The 18,160-nt window shown below is 36.1% G+C and overlaps 1 protein-coding gene across 4 annotated transcripts in view; it reads left to right on the top strand.

The window, feature by feature from the left end:
• The window catches only part of RBM27 (RNA binding motif protein 27), a 74,722-nt gene extending 56,947 nt beyond the window's left edge, over nucleotides 1-17,775 (top strand). For all 4 annotated transcript variants that reach the window (XM_060635829.3, XM_060635827.3, XM_060635828.3 and 1 more), the window contains 5 exons: nucleotides 107-271; nucleotides 2,057-2,161; nucleotides 2,245-2,436; nucleotides 12,949-13,059; nucleotides 14,481-17,775. In XM_060635829.3, the coding sequence (XP_060491812.1) occupies nucleotides 107-271; nucleotides 2,057-2,161; nucleotides 2,245-2,436; nucleotides 12,949-13,059; nucleotides 14,481-14,564 (657 nt within the window). In that variant the 3' untranslated portion in view covers nucleotides 14,565-17,775. The remainder of the gene's footprint in view (nucleotides 1-106; nucleotides 272-2,056; nucleotides 2,162-2,244; nucleotides 2,437-12,948; nucleotides 13,060-14,480) is intronic.
• Nucleotides 17,776-18,160: the final 385 nt, after the last annotated feature.

The raw sequence follows: 18,160 nt of genomic DNA, 5'->3' as shown, positions 1-18,160 counted from the left end.
TTTCTACAACGGATTTTATAGCTATTCCTCTTAGTAAAGTTGATAAGGGTTAGTTATAGTAAAAGTTACTAGGCATAGTTTTTACTTTTTTCTGTTTATTTTGTAGATGCTAATATCTAAGCTAGAAAAGAACAAAAACATGAAACCAGAAGAAAGAGCAAATATAATGAAGACTTTGAAAGAGCTTGGAGAAAAGATCTCGCAATTGAAAGATGAATTAAAAACATCTTCTGCAGTCTCCACACCATCTAAAGTTAAGACAAAAACAGAGGTATGTATTTTCATTTTCCATTCAGCATAGGGTTGTTGAACATCTGTTATATGTTTGGTGCTTTGAAATACAGTGGAACCCCTAGGTAACTAATAGTATAACAGGGAGACAGTAAAAATTTTAAATGTTCCTATAGATGCTGTGTCTTGTCTTTGAAAGAGGTGCTAATACCTTGTTTGAACAAAGATATGTTTATTATTATTATGTTTATTAACTGAATTTATGGTTTCCTTTCCTAAATATGAAATTGCTAGAGTGATGGCAAAAAAAGTGATATTTCCTATTTCAGCAGTTGTTTTTCTAATCTATAATACAGTGAAACCATTCCTTTTAATATTCAAAAGGTATCATTGGCTTTAATACGGGTAAAAATGTGATACTCTATTGAAAAGGATAATCCACTTAAAGTTCCAAATCCACTTAAGTCTCTTTTTTTAAAAATACTTTTTTTAATGTTTATTTTTGAGAGAGAGAGAGAGAGAGAAAGACAGAATGTGAGCGGGCAAGGGGTAGAGAGAGGGAGACTCAGAATCTCCAGGAGGCTCCAGTCTCTGAGATGTCAGCATGGAGCCCAGTGCGGGGCTCAAACCCACGAACTGCGAGATCACTACCCGAGCCAAAGTTGGACACTCAACCGACTGAGCCACCCAGGCGCCCTACGTCTCGTTTTATTAATTGTCATTTGTTTCCTTACCTAGGAGAATAGTTACTTTACACAGTGATTACATTATACCACAGCTCTGTCATGGAATTTAAAAATTTTTTTTTAAAAGATTTTACTTTTAAGTAATCTTGACATCCAACATGGGGCTCAAACTCACACCCCGAGATCAAGAGTCACATGCCCTTCTTGACTGAGTCAGCCAAGCACCCCTCTGTAGTGGAATTTTAATTTCTAGTCCTTCAAGAACTCAAAATAATAAATTTGTCAGATATATAGAGTGCAAATTTTTATATCCAATATTATAATACTTTTGAAGTTGTGGTTCTGTATTACTAGAGGGATATAAAGTATTTCTTCAAGATTGCATTGAAAAAGTTTAATAAAAAATATTTTTAGTGAAATTTCCCCCAATTATAGAAGGGACATAATGAACATTTTAAAAATTGAAGAGAGGGACGCCTGGGTCGCCCAGTTGGCTGGATGTCTGACTGTCAATTTTGGCTCAGGTCATGATCTCATGGCTCACTTAGTGAGACGGAGCCCTTTGTTGGGGTCTGCACTGGCAGCATGGGGCTTGCTTGGGATATTCTCTCCCCCCACCCCCCCCCCCCCCACTCACAAAATAAATAAATTAAAAAAATTTTAAGACAATATGGGAGTAAAAATTAGTCTCACAGTCACACCATCTAAAGACAGATAGTTTGTCCCTCACACACACAAAAAGAGTGCAATATTGTAGAATTCAAATCTGAAAGCAGTTATGTAGATGTTATTTATGTTTTTATTATTAATTTTTCCTATGTATATATTTTGCTTCCATTGAGTTTGATTTATGGCTCTTTATTATTAGAAAATTATTCTCAGCTCCCTTTTTTCATTTGTTTCCAGAGTCTGATTTTTAAGCCATCTTAAGCAGTAATACTGCTTCTTATTTTTACTGAGTTCAGTATATTCTCTGTATGTTTTCATACAGTGAACCTTCCTTTAAACACTCCAGTTTATTGCATCCTCTCATTCTCCTTTTGCCAAAAGAGATGTTATGTCATTCTTTAAGTATGATATTCTGAATAAGATCTTGGAAGTTATCTAACAAATACATTTTTACTCTTAATTTTCCAAAGGCTCAGAAAGAACTATTAGATACTGAACTGGACCTTCATAAGAGGCTATCCTCAGGAGAAGACACAACAGAGTTACGGAAAAAACTCAGTCAGTTACAGGTTGAGGTGAGATTTAAGAGGTTCTTAAGAGGTTCTTCCACGGTTCTTCCTAGAATGTATATTATATTCTGCCTTTTGTTGTTATTCAGGCTGCACGATTAGGCATTTTACCTGTGGGTCGAGGAAAGACTATGTCCTCTCAAGGTCGAGGAAGAGGCCGAGGCCGTGGAGGAAGAGGAAGGGGCTCGCTGAATCACATGGTGGTGGACCACCGCCCCAAAGCACTAACAGTAGGGGGATTCATTGAGGAGGAAAAAGATGAATTGCTTCAACATTTCTCAGTAAGTTTTTAAAGTTGGCAGATATCAACTCTAAAAGCACTGTATTCAGCATTTTCTTGCATTCTGTGTAAGTGTCAAATGTTTTATAGATTAGAAAATCAAGTTGTAAAAAATGGGTATTAGCAAACTCTTATTAATATATTTGAAGGTCAAGAAGCAGGTCATGCTTTATAATTCCATAATAGCCCACATAAATGCATTTGTAGTGACAAGTTGTTCCAAAGCAAATATTTGATTTTTGTTTTAGGGTTATTACATGGTTTAGCAGGTGTTCATAGTCAATAAGTGAAATGATCTGGGACGAAGGCAGAATTCAAAGGAAGAATTTATTAGGATAAGAGACATGTATAGTTATGTTCTGTATACAAGGGCAACCACTTTTAGATAAACATGCAAGTAGAGATTTGCTACAGGTAACTGTCTTTAATTTGCTTCATAAACAGAGTATATCTTCTCTCCAGTCACTCATTCATCCAATTAAATATTGAGTGTTACTTGTGCTAGAGCGTTTTCATACATGATCTCATTTAATCTTAAATAACTGTATAAAGTGCATGTGAAATCCCATGTGTACAGACAGGGAAAACTCACGTTTAAAACTTAAAAGTGAGTCATACATATAAAAAGATCGTTAAGTAAGTGTCAGAACCAAGATAAAAATACAGTTGACTCTTAATATCTGGGATCCCTATTCCTCAAACAACTTTTGTTTTAAATTTTTATTTTACTTATTTTATTTATTTGAATTTTTATTTTAATGTTTTTATTTTATTTTGGAGAGAGAGAAAGAGACAGAGTGCGAGTGGAGAAGGGGCAGAGAGAGAGAGACACAGAATTTGAAGCAGGCTCTAGGCTCAGAGCCCAACGCTGGGCTTGAACCCGTGAACCGTGAGATCATGGCCTGAGCTGAAGTCGGACACTAAACTGACTGAGCCACCCAGGCGCCCCGACTCAAACAACTTCTTTGAGAGAAAACACTTTTAGCCCTATTAAGTATTAAAGATGATGAAGGAAATATTTTTACTTGTTTTTTACTGTTTGTTTATATTTGAGAGAGAGACTGTGTGTGAGCGAGGGAGGGGCAGAGAGAGGGAGACAGAATCTAAAGCAGGCTCTAGGCTCTGAGCTATCAGCATAGAGACCGACATGGGGCTCAAACTCATGAGCCACCAATATCATGACCTGAGCCAAAGTCGGATGCTTAACCAACTGAGCCACCCAGGAGCCCTGATGGTGAAGGAAATCTTAAAGAGCAAGACTTCACTCTGAGTTTGACACCCCTTAGTCCTTTTTCTCCCTGACTTTAGAGAATGGTGGGTTGTTATATAGTGTCAAGATTTGAGAACTGTGCTGGCAGTACTCTGTTCACTTGAGGCAGTTTCATTCACCAGTTTGACCTACACACACACACACTTTTTGTAAAGTGGGAAACCAGCTTTATGTATTTACTTATTTTAAATATTTTTGAGAGAGAGGAAAACGCATCCACGTGAGTGGGGGAGGGATGGAGAGAAAGGGAGACAGGATCCAAAACAGGAACTTATACTAAATGTTTAGAATACTTGAGCTGCGCTTAGACATTTTCAAGTAGCATGCATCAGTTAACTGTAAGATTTTTGAACTGTGGTGTATGGTTTAGCCGTTGTACTCCATGATACAGGGTGGAACTTGATTTTTTTTTTTTTTTCTTTCTGATTATGGAGGTAATACACACATCTCAGGATGTGTTTGGCTTGAAGTAAAAGATAACTTGGGAAATAGGAAGATTTATTTTCTTTCCTTTCATGAAATTCAGAGTTAGGGAGGTTTTAGGTTTAATTAATTCAGAAACTCAGCCACACAGGTTCTTTTCATAGGTCTCCTCTGCCTAGTATGTTGGCTTTGTTCTTAGGCATTTTTCTTCATGGTGTGATAGCAACCACAAACATCATGGCCTCTAAAAAGAACGTCCAAAGGCTTAAGGTAACAGTACCTTTCTCATGACATTTTAAAAAATCATGAGAGGTAACCTTCCCAGAAAGTGTCCCTGTTTCAACCCTCACCCTCCTCCACCCTCACCCCACCCCTGACATATACCACTCTTACTTAGCAGATGTGCCCTCATGTGTCTTAGCCAGAATTGTCCCTTACCTGTTTGTAAACTAATCCTCGTTGAGGAAAACGGTTACCATGATTGAATTAAACCTGTCATGGTTCCATATGCCACTTGACCAGTGATGAAAATCAGGGTCCAGTAGAATGGAAGGAGATCAAGTAGTTGTTGGTTTAAACAACTAAGACAATGTCTTTTTTAAAGTTTTTATTTAAATTTCAGTTAGTTAACATACAGTGTAGTATTAGTTTCTGGTGTATAGTATAGGGATTCAGCACTTGCCGTGTATCACCGAGTGCTTGTCACACCAAGTGCGCTCCTTAATCCACATCACCGAGTTAAACCATTCCCCTCTGGTAACCATCCGTTCTCTGCAGTTAAGAGTCTGTCTCTCAGTTTGCCTGCCTCTCTCTCTCTCTCTCTCTCTCTCTCTCTTTTTCTTTCTTTGCTCTCTTGTTTCTTAAATTCCACTTATGAGTGAAGTCATACGGCATTTGTCTTTTTGCTGCCTTCCTTTGCTCAGCACAGCTGAGCCGCCCAACTCTGGGTCTCTCCATGTTGTTGCAGATGGCAAGATTTCATTCTTTATTATAACTGAATAATCCATTAATATTCCATTGGAATATTCTTTATCCATTCATCAGCCGATGGACACTTGGGCTGTTTCCATAATTTGGCTATTGTAATACTGCTATAAATTTTGGAGTACATGTATCCCTTTGAATTAGTATTTTTGTATTCTTTGTGTAAATACCCAGTGGTGTGATTGCTGGATCGTAGGTTAGTTGTATTTTGGGGGGAGGGGTGGTAGTTTTATTTTTAACTTTTTGAGGAACCTGCATACTGTTTTCCACAGTGACTGCTCCAGTTTGCATTCCCACCAGCAGTGCAAGATGTTCCCCCTTTATCACATCCTTGCCAAGACTTGTTCTTTCTTCTTTTGTTGATTTTAGCCATTCTCACAGGTGTGAGGTAACACATCTCATTGTAGTTTTGATTTATATTTCCCTGCTGCTGAGTGATGTTGAGCATCGTTTCAGTGTGTCTGTTTGCCATCTGGATGTCTTTGGAAAAATGTCTATTCGTGTTTTATGCCCATTTTAATTGGATTGTTTGGTTGGTGGGGTGAGTTTTATAAGTACTTTATATATTTTGGATGCTAACCCTTTATCAGATATGTCCTTTACAAATATCTTCTCCTTTTCCGTAGGTGGCTTTTTGGTTTTGTTGATTGTTTCATTTGCTGTGCAGAAGCTTTTTATTTTGATGTTGTCCCAATAGTTTATTTTTGTTTTTGTTTCCCTTGCTTCAGGAGACCCATTTAGAAAAATGTTGGTATAAGCAATAACAGAGAAATTACTGCCTGTGTTTTCTTCAAGGACTTTTATGGTTTCTGGTCTCACATTTAGGTCTTTAGTTCATTTTGAGTGTATTTTTGTGTATGGTGAAAGAGAATGGTCCAGTTTCACTCTTTTGCAAGACAGTGTCTTCCATGATGTTCATTGAAGAAAACTTGGAAAGCACTCGGTTATAGAAAAAAGAAAACGGGCTCCTGGGTGGCTCAGTTAGTTAAATATCCAACTTCGGTCATGATCTCACGGTTCGTGGGTTTGAGTCCTGCGTCAGGCTCTGTGCTGACAGCTCAAAGCCTGGAGCCTGCTTCGGATTCTGTGTCTCTTTCTCTCAAAAACAAAATAAGCATAAAAAAAGAGAGAGAGAGGGGAAAGAAAACAACTTCAAAAACCTTAGGTGCGTTTGATAGGAATTTTTTAGTTTTTATTTTCTTAAAAGTTATATGTGTACATCATTTGAAGAGTCAGATGAACTTAACAGCCACAAGGTTGTTAATCATTTTATTACTCTATTTCTCCCCAATTTCTATTCTTAAAGGATGTCTACTTTTAAATCTTTTAGCTGATTTTTTGGGTATTTTTTTCATTCCTGAAACATTTTTGCTACTATTTCCTGATTTTAAAATTGTAGGCATTATATATTTAATCCTTCTGCTTCTAAGCGCCCCATGTTTTTTTTTAGCTTTGTTGTATTCTCTGTTTTTTTCTAAATGGATTTATGCCTCTAAAAATAAATCATTTTAGTATCATTGCATACTATCGTGTTCATCTTCCATCTGTAGCCAGAGAGTATTTTAAATCTTAAGAAAGTAACAGGTTTAGAAGTCTAAGTTTCTGTACCCCTCCAAAATATTTGTGTAATTCATTCAACTTTTTGTGTTCTTATTGGCAAGAGCCTCTAATTGATCACTCCTTCATTCCTGGACCTTCAAGTAAGACAATGGAATACTTCTGCTGTAATTACTAAAGACTTATCATGTATGGTTAACTTTTCCCTGTAGCCTCTCTAGGTAGGGATTTTACCCTTTCCCATGTTTCAAGTGTGTGGAAATATATTTGAGAGTTTTATTGTATATGGAAGTGATTGATACCTTATCATTTGAAAGATAATTTTCCTTTGTGTTTACTAGAACAAAAGTTCCCCTTTCTCTGGATTTAGTATTCAGGGAAAGTTTTCTGAATAGCACTTCAGTATTGCCATTCTTCAGACCTTGTAAAAAATCTCTTAGTAATGGTAGATTTTTCATGAACTACTGATACTGCCTTTGATGGCTAGAGTATTTCCCATTTTGCTGTGAACAATGTTACAGACATCTTACTGGATTTTGCGTTTGTGAGTGGAACAGTTTGTTATATAGGACAGTCCTGTACATGTTAAGACCTTTAGCACTCCTGGCTCCCGCCTACTAAATGCCAGTAAGTGCTCTTCAGTCAGTGTGACACCCAAAATGCCCCCCAGAGTAATGTTGTCTCAGTTGCGAACCCTGTTTTACATTTGTTCGTAGGAGTGAGAGGACTAGATGAAAGGCATGCATATTTTTTTTTAAGTTTTTTAATGTTTATTTATTTTTGAGAGAGAGAGAGAGAGAGAGGGAGAGTGAGCAGGGGAGGGGCAGAGAGAGGGAGACACAGAATCCAAAGCAGGCTCCAGGCTCTGAGCTGTCAGCACAGAGCCCGATGTGGGGCTCGAACTCATAGGGTGCAAGATCATGACCTGAGCCGAAGTCAGAGGCCCAACTGACTGAGCCACCCAGGCGCCCCAAAAGGCATGCATATTTAAAATTTTAGGACAGCTTGCCAAATAACCCTCCAGGAATGTTGTAATAAGTTTTACTTATAGTGACATTGGATAAGAGTACCTATTTGCCTATGTCCTCAGTAGCACTTCAGTTTTGTTTGATCATATTTGCTGGTCAGGTAATTGATAAGTGATGACTGACAGAATTGGCATCAGTTTCTGATCTTGGAAAATGGTCAAGTTAGATGAATTTCTAGTAACTTCTGCCTCTAAGGTTCCAAGTACCTCTAAGTTACTGCATATAACTTTTCATTGATGGTATAGAATTGATTTTCTTATATTCATATATAAGAATGTTACTTTATTTGAATTACCTTATATTTTGAGGGGCAGCACACATGTACAAAGTATAAAAGAAATAAAAGTGTAGGGGTGCCTGGATGGCTTAGTCGGTTGAGTATGCAACTCTTGATTTCAGCTCAGGTCATGATCTCATATTTCAAACCCTGCATTGGCCTCTGTGCTGACAGTGCAAAGCCTGCTTGGGATCTCTCTCTCTCTCTCTCTCTCTCTCTCTCTCTTTCTTTCTCTTTCTGACCCTCCCCTATGTTTCTCTCTCTCTCTCTTTCTCTCTAAATAAATTAACTTAAAAAAATATAAAGAAACAAAAGTATATGCAGTGTACAGAAGGTTTCCTTCTATATCCAGTCACTGTTTCACTCTCTGTAGGCAATTACTGTTATCTGTTTCTCACATATCTTCTTGAAGATATTTTTCTGTATTTATGCATTATTTTATCTCTTTAACAAAAATGGTGGTGTGCTATACAATACTCTTTTGCATATACACTTTGTATTTGGTATGTATTAAATTGTTATTGGAGATTATTCTGTACTAGTGCATGTGTTGCTGTCTTCTTTTTAATGGCTGCATGGTATATCATTGCATAGATGTACCACACTGGATTTAAACAGTCCTCTAGTGGGCCTCCTGGGTGACTCAGCTGGTTAAGCATCTGACTTTTGATATCAGCTCAAGTCGTGATCTCACTGTCATGAGATAAGCCCGAGTTGGGCTTCGCACTGGGCGTGGAGCCTGCTTGGGATTCTTTTTCTCCGTCTCTCTCCAAATTAATAAGTAAACTTTAAAGAATCCTGTAGTGATGGACATCTAACTTTTCCCTAGTATTTCATTGTTTCAAGCTATATTATGGATATATGTGTTAGGTAAAATATATGTGCATATTGAAAAATTACGTATTTTAATAGATACGTCACATTTTAGAGGCCAGTCTTAAAGTTATTAAAGTATTCTTTAATAAAAAAAGAATACACACAAATGGTTAAAAATATGGTTAATAAAAAGTAAAAAATCTTCACTTTTCCTTCATCTCTGCCTACTCTTAAAAGGTAGTCACTATTCTTAGATATCTTTATAGAAAAAAATTCTGAATATAAGAATACATACACAGTCTCTCACTTGAAAAAATTTACCAGAGTATAAATATAGAGCTGTATTTCACACCTTGCTTTTTAAACATAAATATCTTAGCTGTTTGATATATTTTTTTAATTATAAGGATAATATTCAACTTAAAATACTTACTCTGAAACAAACTATACCAACTAGAAACGTATATAGTTCAGTGATTTATCAGAAGGTAAACTTCCATATACCTACTCCTCAGGTAAGGAAAAAGTATATTCCCAGCCTCCTCCTTGCCCCCTTCCAGTCACTGTTTTCTCTCCTCCTCAGAAAAGTGACCCTATACCCTCACTTTCTGATAATCACCTCCTTGCTTTTGTTCTATAGTTAATCCTCATTATGCATGGATTTTGGACTTGCACATTAACCTGCCTAGTAAAATTATTTGTAAGATCAAAAATCAGTACTCAAGGTGCTCTTGTGGTCATTTGCAGACATTGGCAGTTACCTGATGCACACATTCCCAGCTAAGTTCAAATAAGGTGACACTCTGTCTTACTGTTTCAGATCTCAAACTGTAAACAAGTGTCCTTTTTGCAGTTGATTTAGTACCACGTTTTTCTCATTTTTGTGGTTTTCATTGTTAATTTTCCTATTTGAAATGCCCCCCGTCAAGTATAGTTCTCAAGTGCTATGTCGAACGTTCAGGGAGGCTGTGATATACCTTATGGTGAAGACACATATGTTAGGTAAGCTTTGTTCAGGCATGAGTGCTTTTGGCCATGAGTTCAGTGTCAGTGATTTCAACAATATATATTTTTAAAAATATTTTTTAACGTTTATTTATTATTTTGAGAGACAGAGACAGAATGTGAGCAGGGGAGGGGCAGAGCGAGAGGGAGACACAATCCAAAACAGACTCCAGGCTCTGAGCTGTTACCAGAGCCCTACATGGGGCTCGAACTCAAGGACTGCAAGATCATGACCTGAGCCGAAGCTGGACACTTAATTGACTGAGCCACCCAGGCACCCCAACAGTATATTTTATGTTTAAATTTTTTAATGTTTATTTATTTTTGAGACAGAGAGAGACACAGCATGAGCAGGGAAGGGGCAGAGAGAGAGGGAGACACAGAATGTGAAGCAGGCTCCAGGCTCTGAGCTGTCAGCACAGAGCCCGACGCGGGTTTCGAACTCATGAGCTGTGAGATCATGACCTGAGCCGAAGTCAGACGCTTAACCGACTGAGCCACCCAGGCGCCCCAACAGTATATTTTAAATAAAGAGTCTTTAAAGCATAAAACAAGGTTATGTATTGATTAGTTGAAGAAAATGTTTTGACCAGAAGCTCATAGGAACCTGGCCTTACTCTGTTTGCCCTAGGAGCAGTGGTTCAGTATTTGCTAATTCAGTACTTGCAGTGAACTTCATACAACTAGTGCAAATAATGAGAATCATCTGTAGTTTTATCACCTAAATGTGCGTTCCTTAATATTACAGTATTAGTCTGCCTATTTAAAAAATTTATATAAATGGAACCACACAGTCTATATTCTTATGTGTCTGTTTTTTTCCCTTAACGTTATGTTTGTAAGATTCATTCATGTTGTTACATGTAACAGTAATTCACCATTTTTATTGCTATATGATTTTCAGTTGTATAAATATACCACAGTTTATTTTTCTGTTCTCTTGTTGATAGGTATTTGGGTTATTTTCACATGATTTTTATGAACACCACTGATAGCATTCTCATAGATCTTTCAGTATATGTGTATACACATATATGTTTGATATACATGGAATTGTTGAGCAGACTACATCAGTTTTACTAGTTTAGATACCAGTAGTGTGTGGGAATTCTTGACTTGGTATTATTAAAATACATCTTTATTCTAATCACTAATCTTACTTATTGTTGTAGGTTAGACTGTGAGAATTACATATTGTTAGTTCCTGAGTGCATACAAATTCTATTTCTCATTTTCTTTCAGTATTTTATATGCACTACATTTAATGGCCTAAAATTCCCTTTGGAGGACAGAACTGCTATCCTCTTTGGAGGGCAACCCAGTAAATATAGACTAAAAAAATCTATATTGCCTTCTGTGATTATAAAAGTAACATCTTTTTTTACAAATTCGAATAACAAATAAAGCCTAAGGATCCAATGTGTTACATGGTGACTATAGTTGATAGCACTGTATTGTATAATTGAAATTTGCCAACAGAGTAGAACTTAAATATTTCTACCCCAAGAAAAGGGTAAATATGTGAGGCGATGAATGGGTTAATGAGTCTTTTCACAGTGCATATGTATATTAGATCATCATGTTTTACACTTATAAATGTCTTAACGGTTTGTCAGTTACATCTCAGTAATGGTAGAAAGAAGAATTCAAGTAATACAGAGGTGAACAAAATACTGAAAAAGGCACTCTTTAATTGGGCTGTGTATGTTAAAAGAGTAAGGGCACAGGAGGTCTCCTACACACATTACCAGATTTTTCCCCCAGGTTTATTGAGATCTACTTGACATACAACATCCTATTAGTTTAAGATATACAACATAATGGTTGAATACATATACATATAGTGAAATGATTACTAATATAAATTTAGTTAACCCCCAACACCTCACATAGTTAGAATTCTTTTTTTCCTTGTGATGAGATCTGTTCTATTAGCAACTACCTGAGTTTTACAAGATGGGGCCATTTTGATACATAGTGTAATATGTCCCATGAGTTAAAATGTTTGGTATCACGTTATAAACATTCAGCCTCCACAAGGATAATAAGAATTTTTCCTTAGATCACATGCTGATTTCTGGTCATACTGGTTCTGGATCTGGTACAGTCTTAACATGCAGTCATCTGAGTGTTCTGTGGAAACATTTGGCAAATGCTTACTGACATTTATCAACATTTTTCCTAGAAAAACTAGAGTGAAGCCCCATATTTAAAAGAATGCCTTCTATTACATTTTTCAGGATTGAACCCGGAATTGGGGATGTTCTACAATCTGGCACCATTAATAGGAAAGACTGAACTTCACTTTAATGAAACTTTGGGTCTATATTCTTTTGTCTCTGTTGCTTTGTCTTTAAAATTTTTGTTTTCTCTTAATGAAATTTGTTGGGGAGGAAGAAATTGGATGGTAGTACCAAGAAATACATTTGAAACTGAACAGTTTTATGTTGAGTTAGGATAGGAGGTGTTTGATTAACATTTATTGAATATATAGAATGGGTGGGTACTTGTCGTTTGGCATTTCAGAAGATGAAGTGGGAAGAGCTTTATCACTGGGGCTGTGAGAGATGCTGTGAGATCATTAGGCATTAAAAAATCACTCTTAAGTTTTCAGTCTAAGTATGTAGATTATGAAAGCTAAAGGTTAATAATTGTTTTTTTTTAATCTTTATTTATTTTGAGGGTGGGGGAGCGAGAGAGGGGGAGAGAGAATCGCAAGTAGACTCTGCCGAGTCAGCACAGAGTCCTAAACAGGGCTCGATCTCATGAACTATGAGATCATGACTGGAGCCAAAATCAAGAGTTGGATGCTTAACTGACTGAGCCATCCCAGGTGTCCCTGAAGGCCAGTAATTGTATTAAGATAGCATTTGTTGTTTTCATCATGACTTTTGTAAGTAGGGTGACTATATAATTAATTTATCATCTAAACCAAAACATATCCTAAAGTTAACATGACATAGATACAAGTCATGGACTATCTGGGCAAAACAGTACATATGGTTCTTTAATTAAAAGGGACTTCACTTTTTCTAGCTCTTAATAGAGATTGTGTTTAGATCCATTTTAACATCACCCCCCCCAAGTCATTACACTTTTAAATAGCATACAATTTGAATATAAACTTTTCTGTTTTTCTGAAATCTATTTTAGACTGCAAACCAAGGGTCAAAATTCAAAGACCGTCGGCTACAAATATCATGGCACAAGGCCAAGGTGCCTTCTGTATCCACTGAGACTGAGGAAGAAGATGTCAAGGAGGAGGTAAATTTAACGATTGAAAATAAGCACTGAATTAGATTGTTTCTCAAGTAGTATTTTTCTTGACATTAAAGTAAATAAAATAAATTTTAAAATAAATATGGTTCTTTCATGCACACAGTAATCAAAGACTAGAAGTTTATTAAAGAATGAGAACAGGTGCAGACACATAAAAAAAAGCTCTTTGGGGGGTATTTTCTGGTAGAGGAGACACTTTTTTTTTCTTTGCATTTATTTTGGCTTTCTTTGGGCTCTAGAAATTTTTATTCTGATAAGTGAGGACATGGATTACATGGACAAAATACATTTTAGCTGGTTGTTGTAGCTTTTCATTTATTCACGTTCCATAGGTAATAGATTTAAGTTTCTTATTTTCCTTCTGTGTACAGTTGGTTAAAATGAGAGTTACGGAAGTGGGACGTAAAAGGGAAGAAATAGGAAACCAAGGATTTAAACCAAGGAAACTCTTAAAGTATATGAAAAATAATTTCACTCTTTAACTCCTATTTCTAATTTGTTTATTAAAAGGGACCTTTAGCCAACATTGCAAGTTATTCCTGATTCACCATAATTTTGGTTTTATAGATGTTAGCATTCATGATTGATCAACAGTTTTGTGATCATGTGGATAATTTTATAAAACAAAAGCAGAAACATTTCCCATGTTAAAAAAAAAAATCTTGATATTTTGGGAATGTTTGTAGAAATCTGTATTTTATGTAAGATTTTAGATTTTTGTATAAGCTTGGGAATGTTGGTGTCATGGGGAAGTTAGTATACTCTCCATCACAGATTATTTGATATTAAAAGAAAGGTTTAGGAGTTTGGTCATATATTTTCATTTTAAGTTAATGGCATAAAATAAAACTTATTTATTTTTATGAATAGATTAATTTTATCAGAAACATTTTATAGATATTTTTTCTTCTACTCCTCCTACTTAGCAGTCACATTTTATTTTCCTGATGATATTAGAATGGAAGTCTGTTAAAACGCAAAATTAGCAGGGGAGGAAAATATGTATACATTGAAAGACCGTTGTGGGTGTTTTTGCCCTGCCGGCTACTCTCTGAGTGTGTCACTTGTAAATCTGTCCTAGGTTTTGTATACTAGTCTTTGTGTCCTTTGGCCTAAAAAGTACTTTACTTAGGGGCGCCTGGGTGGCTCAGTTGGTTAAGGGTCCAACTTCGGCTCAAGTCCTGATCTCATGGCTTGTGAGTTCGAGCCCCATGTCGGGCTCTGTGCTGACAGCTCAGAGCCTGGAGCCTGCTTCAGATTCTGTGTCTCCCTCGCTCTCTGCCCCTCCTCACTCGTGCTCTGTCTCTGTGTCTTAAAAATAAATAAAACATTGAAAAAAAATTTTTTTAAGTATTTTACTTAACTTTCTTATACCACTAAGCAGATTTTACTCTCTCTCTCCTCAGGAAACGGAAACCTCAGATTTGTTTTTGCATGATGATGATGATGAGGATGAAGATGAATATGAGTCTCGTTCGTGGCGAAGATGAAATCTGATTCGAGCTGTATAATTTTTAGGAATATTGTTTAGAAAAGAACAACTTTTTAAAATTATTTAAAGAAGTCAATGAGCCAAAAATTTTTTTTATTTTTCTTTTCAACACAGTAGGTTTAAGGACAGCAAGTTTGCTATTTAAACACATCTCATAACTGTTCATGATATTAAAGCACCAAAGGCCTAGTGACTTTTACACAGTTGTGAAGATCCACAGGGATGATACGGATAATCTCTAGAGCCTTATTTTCCACACCACCTGTTTTGTTGCTATTGGTGTTGGATTATGATGTAAATGACAGGGTGTTCAGAAATTTTATTTTGGATTATAATCTGCTGATAAAATTTCATTAAATGTCAAAATCGCCTGGAATCTCTTAACTCTCAGCTATTATGGATGGGTCGTCAGACAGAAGGAGATATTTGTAATGAAAATACCCTTTTGCTTTCAAGAGTTGTCTTGGAAGAAAAGTAGATTTATTTTAATTTTTTTACTATGGAGGAGCCCAGTTTGTATTCATTCTAAATTTTGGGGGTGGGGGGTGTTGATGTGCAGTACAAGTACTATTTTAGCGTAAATCATAACAAACTCTGTATTCTTAAATGCTGTAAGGCAACGTTAGCTAGTTTCATGGTATTTTCATTCTGTCATCATTAATTCTCCTGGACTCGTGCTACTGATCCTTAGTTTGCTTTGAAATTAGTGAGAATGGGTTCAGTTGGTCCTTTTTAAAAATATTCCCAGAGTGTAAAAGTCTTTAATCTGTTGCCCATGTCTTGTCCCCATTTTCTTTTTCTTGCCTTCTTATTAATAGGCCTGACTTACCCACTGTTGAGATAAGTGATTCTTTTGGGCCACCAAAAAGTCAGTCCCCAATAAAAAGTTTAAACCAGCACCTTGATAAATAAGTGATGTTTTGATGAGAATAATGGAAGGATTGGTGGGGGGTGGGGGGGTGGGGGGAGAGTCACCAGCTTTTCCTTTTTCTTTTTTGAAGCTTCAGTTTAGTTAGTAGTTACAAAAGAGGGTTACAAAGTGTCTGAAATTCTTTTCCTAAATTTAAACTATGATGGTGAGGTGACTGGGGATAGGGTGGGGGTGGGGTGGGGTAGGGTGATGGGTATGCTAGTAATAAATGGGAGTCATAACTTGACTTTGATCAGATGACTTTATATTTTCATAATTTTGTAGCTTGTTGCTATCCATGAACATATGCATCCTTCAATAGACAGTTTCCTTCACTGTGTGCATTTTTACTGTACACTGTATAGAGTAGAGTATCTGTTAAGTAAAATATATATGTAAATTTATGTCCTTGTGTTCTGAATGTTAGATGGAAAAGCAGAGGAGCAACACTACACTGTATTGACCCCTGGGAAAATAAAGTGATTAATGTACATAGGATGTCACTTTTTCAAGGATATGCACATCTATGTTTTTATATATGTGTGGTGTGAAAATTTGAAACTTCCTGTTGGCTTCAGAAGGTTCTTGGTGATCACTATATCAAGGATATTGTATCCTGAGGTAAAGGCTGTTTCTCAAAATAGAAACTATTCACTAAGAAACCTAAAACCATCAGGATTCTAGATTTACTTAGCTCTAAGAAGTTAAATCCCATGTTCTGATTACCTTTTCTCTTCTCCGTATTTTCCTGGAATGATGTATCAAACCAGGATCATTTTTAAGTTCATGTAATTTTCCCTTCACTATAATAAGGACCTCTTTTTTCTAGGTTATTATTATATTTTCTGATAACACTGAAGCTAAAAAATAAGCTTATAAAAGAAGGAAAACCTTACAATGGGGTACTTAGAATAAGCAATCTTGCTCCTTCCTCCTCCATCATCTCTAATGAAATTTTGATGTCTGTGGCTCAGTCGGTATATATTTTGGAAGATTCATTGTGGTGAATATTTTGAGTCCTGACAGTTTAAACGTGATAGAGGGAACAAAGGATTTATATATTTTTTGTACAAAGTTTTTTCTTAAACTGTATAATTTTGTAAATAATTTGTTTGGTTTTTTTGTGTACTAAAACTACCAGCGTATAGATTTCAATAAGAATTGTTGTATTTTTGTATTTGGAAACTGAAAATTACAGTAAATTAATGGAGCTGTAAGAAAATTTTCAGTAGACTGACAGTTCAGAATGAGATTCCTTTTCATATGATTTTTAAACTTCAGAATTGACATCGTATTATACTCTCGGTGTAGAGAGAGTTGGAGATTGATTTGACTTTTTTTAGTTACTGGGGGAGAGGGGATGGAAGAGAAGGGCATTCAAGTAAAGAATAGGCAGACCCTTGTCCCAGGGAGATTGGAGGCCCTTCTATAAAAGGTAGTTTTCAGATACACCTTAAAATAGGACTGATATACTTTTTAAATGTCCTACGAATTCTAAAACATGTCTGACTCTCCAAAATGAATTCAAAATATGGGTAAAATATAATATTCGGAAATTTAGTTAAGGTCAGCATAAAATAGTTGAGTGTATTTTTTTCCTTTAGGAGTTTTTACCTCCACCTTCAAATCCCCAAGCATTAGAATTGCCCTAAAAAGTAAGTTACTACCATGAGTTGTTTTCTTGGCATCTTCACTTACAGAAACAACATACAGCATCTGAGGCGAATTTTGTCCTGTTTAATGTGGATGCCATCTAAGTAGCCGAAGAGCGGTAACAGCCACCAGTCTGGCTGGGTTAGCCTGGTTTACTAGTGGATTGCTGCCCAGGCTTAAAAAGGTGACCCTAGGGAAGGCAGAATTTCCCTCAATTTCTTCATGTTGTAACATTGGGAAAACACTGTCAGCAGCTAAGATGATAAATTGGGCAACATTCTTGCTATAGGTAGGTCCATGGTGATGGATCATTATTTGAAAAAGAAAAAAATCATGTGAAAAGGAATAGTGGTTCCTCTTGATGTATAGTATGCCTGTATTATAGTTTTTACAAAATTGTGAACTTGTGTAATAGTATAATAGGAGATATTGTTGAATTTCTAACTGTTTATACATTTAAATTCATATATGTAATGTTTGTTTTATCAATTACAATCTGAATTTCTAAGAAGCATGTTGACTTTTGCAATAAAGATGCAATATGGAATGGTTCACAATTGGAAAAAAAAAAAGATAAAAGTATTACAAATTCAAAATAATTTGGAAAATTCATGAACCATTCCAAAAATTCTAACAATCACCAAAAGAGCTGTAATTCTGGCTTGTTCTGGAAAGAAAGAAAATGTGTGTGTATGCTTGCTTGTATGTGAGAATGAGTGGGCAGTGGATATGCATGTGTTTCATGTTGGGTTCATGTACATGAGAGAATGCACTCAATATGAATTTGGGTACTGAAGTCACTGGGTATTAAATATTCAGGAGAATGTTTCATGAACAGGGTGGTCTTAAAAATGAATGAGAAGGGTATTGAAGTGTTAGTCGTGAATAACCTTGGAAAGCCCTATTCCTTTGTTCATGGATGGGTCTTGGTATTTCAGATAACAAAGCACAAACAATGTTATGAAAACAATTATTTTAATGTTAGCTTGAGATGATTGAGTATGCCTGCCAGTGATGAGGAAGGACATTTT

Source organism: Panthera onca, chromosome A1 (assembly GCF_046562875.1).
Source record: "Panthera onca isolate mPanOnc1 chromosome A1, mPanOnc1 haplotype 2, whole genome shotgun sequence".
Lineage (NCBI taxonomy): Eukaryota > Metazoa > Chordata > Mammalia > Carnivora > Felidae > Panthera > Panthera onca.
The sequence above is the reverse complement of the archived record's forward strand: the minus strand, read 5'-3'. Positions and strand labels throughout refer to the sequence as shown.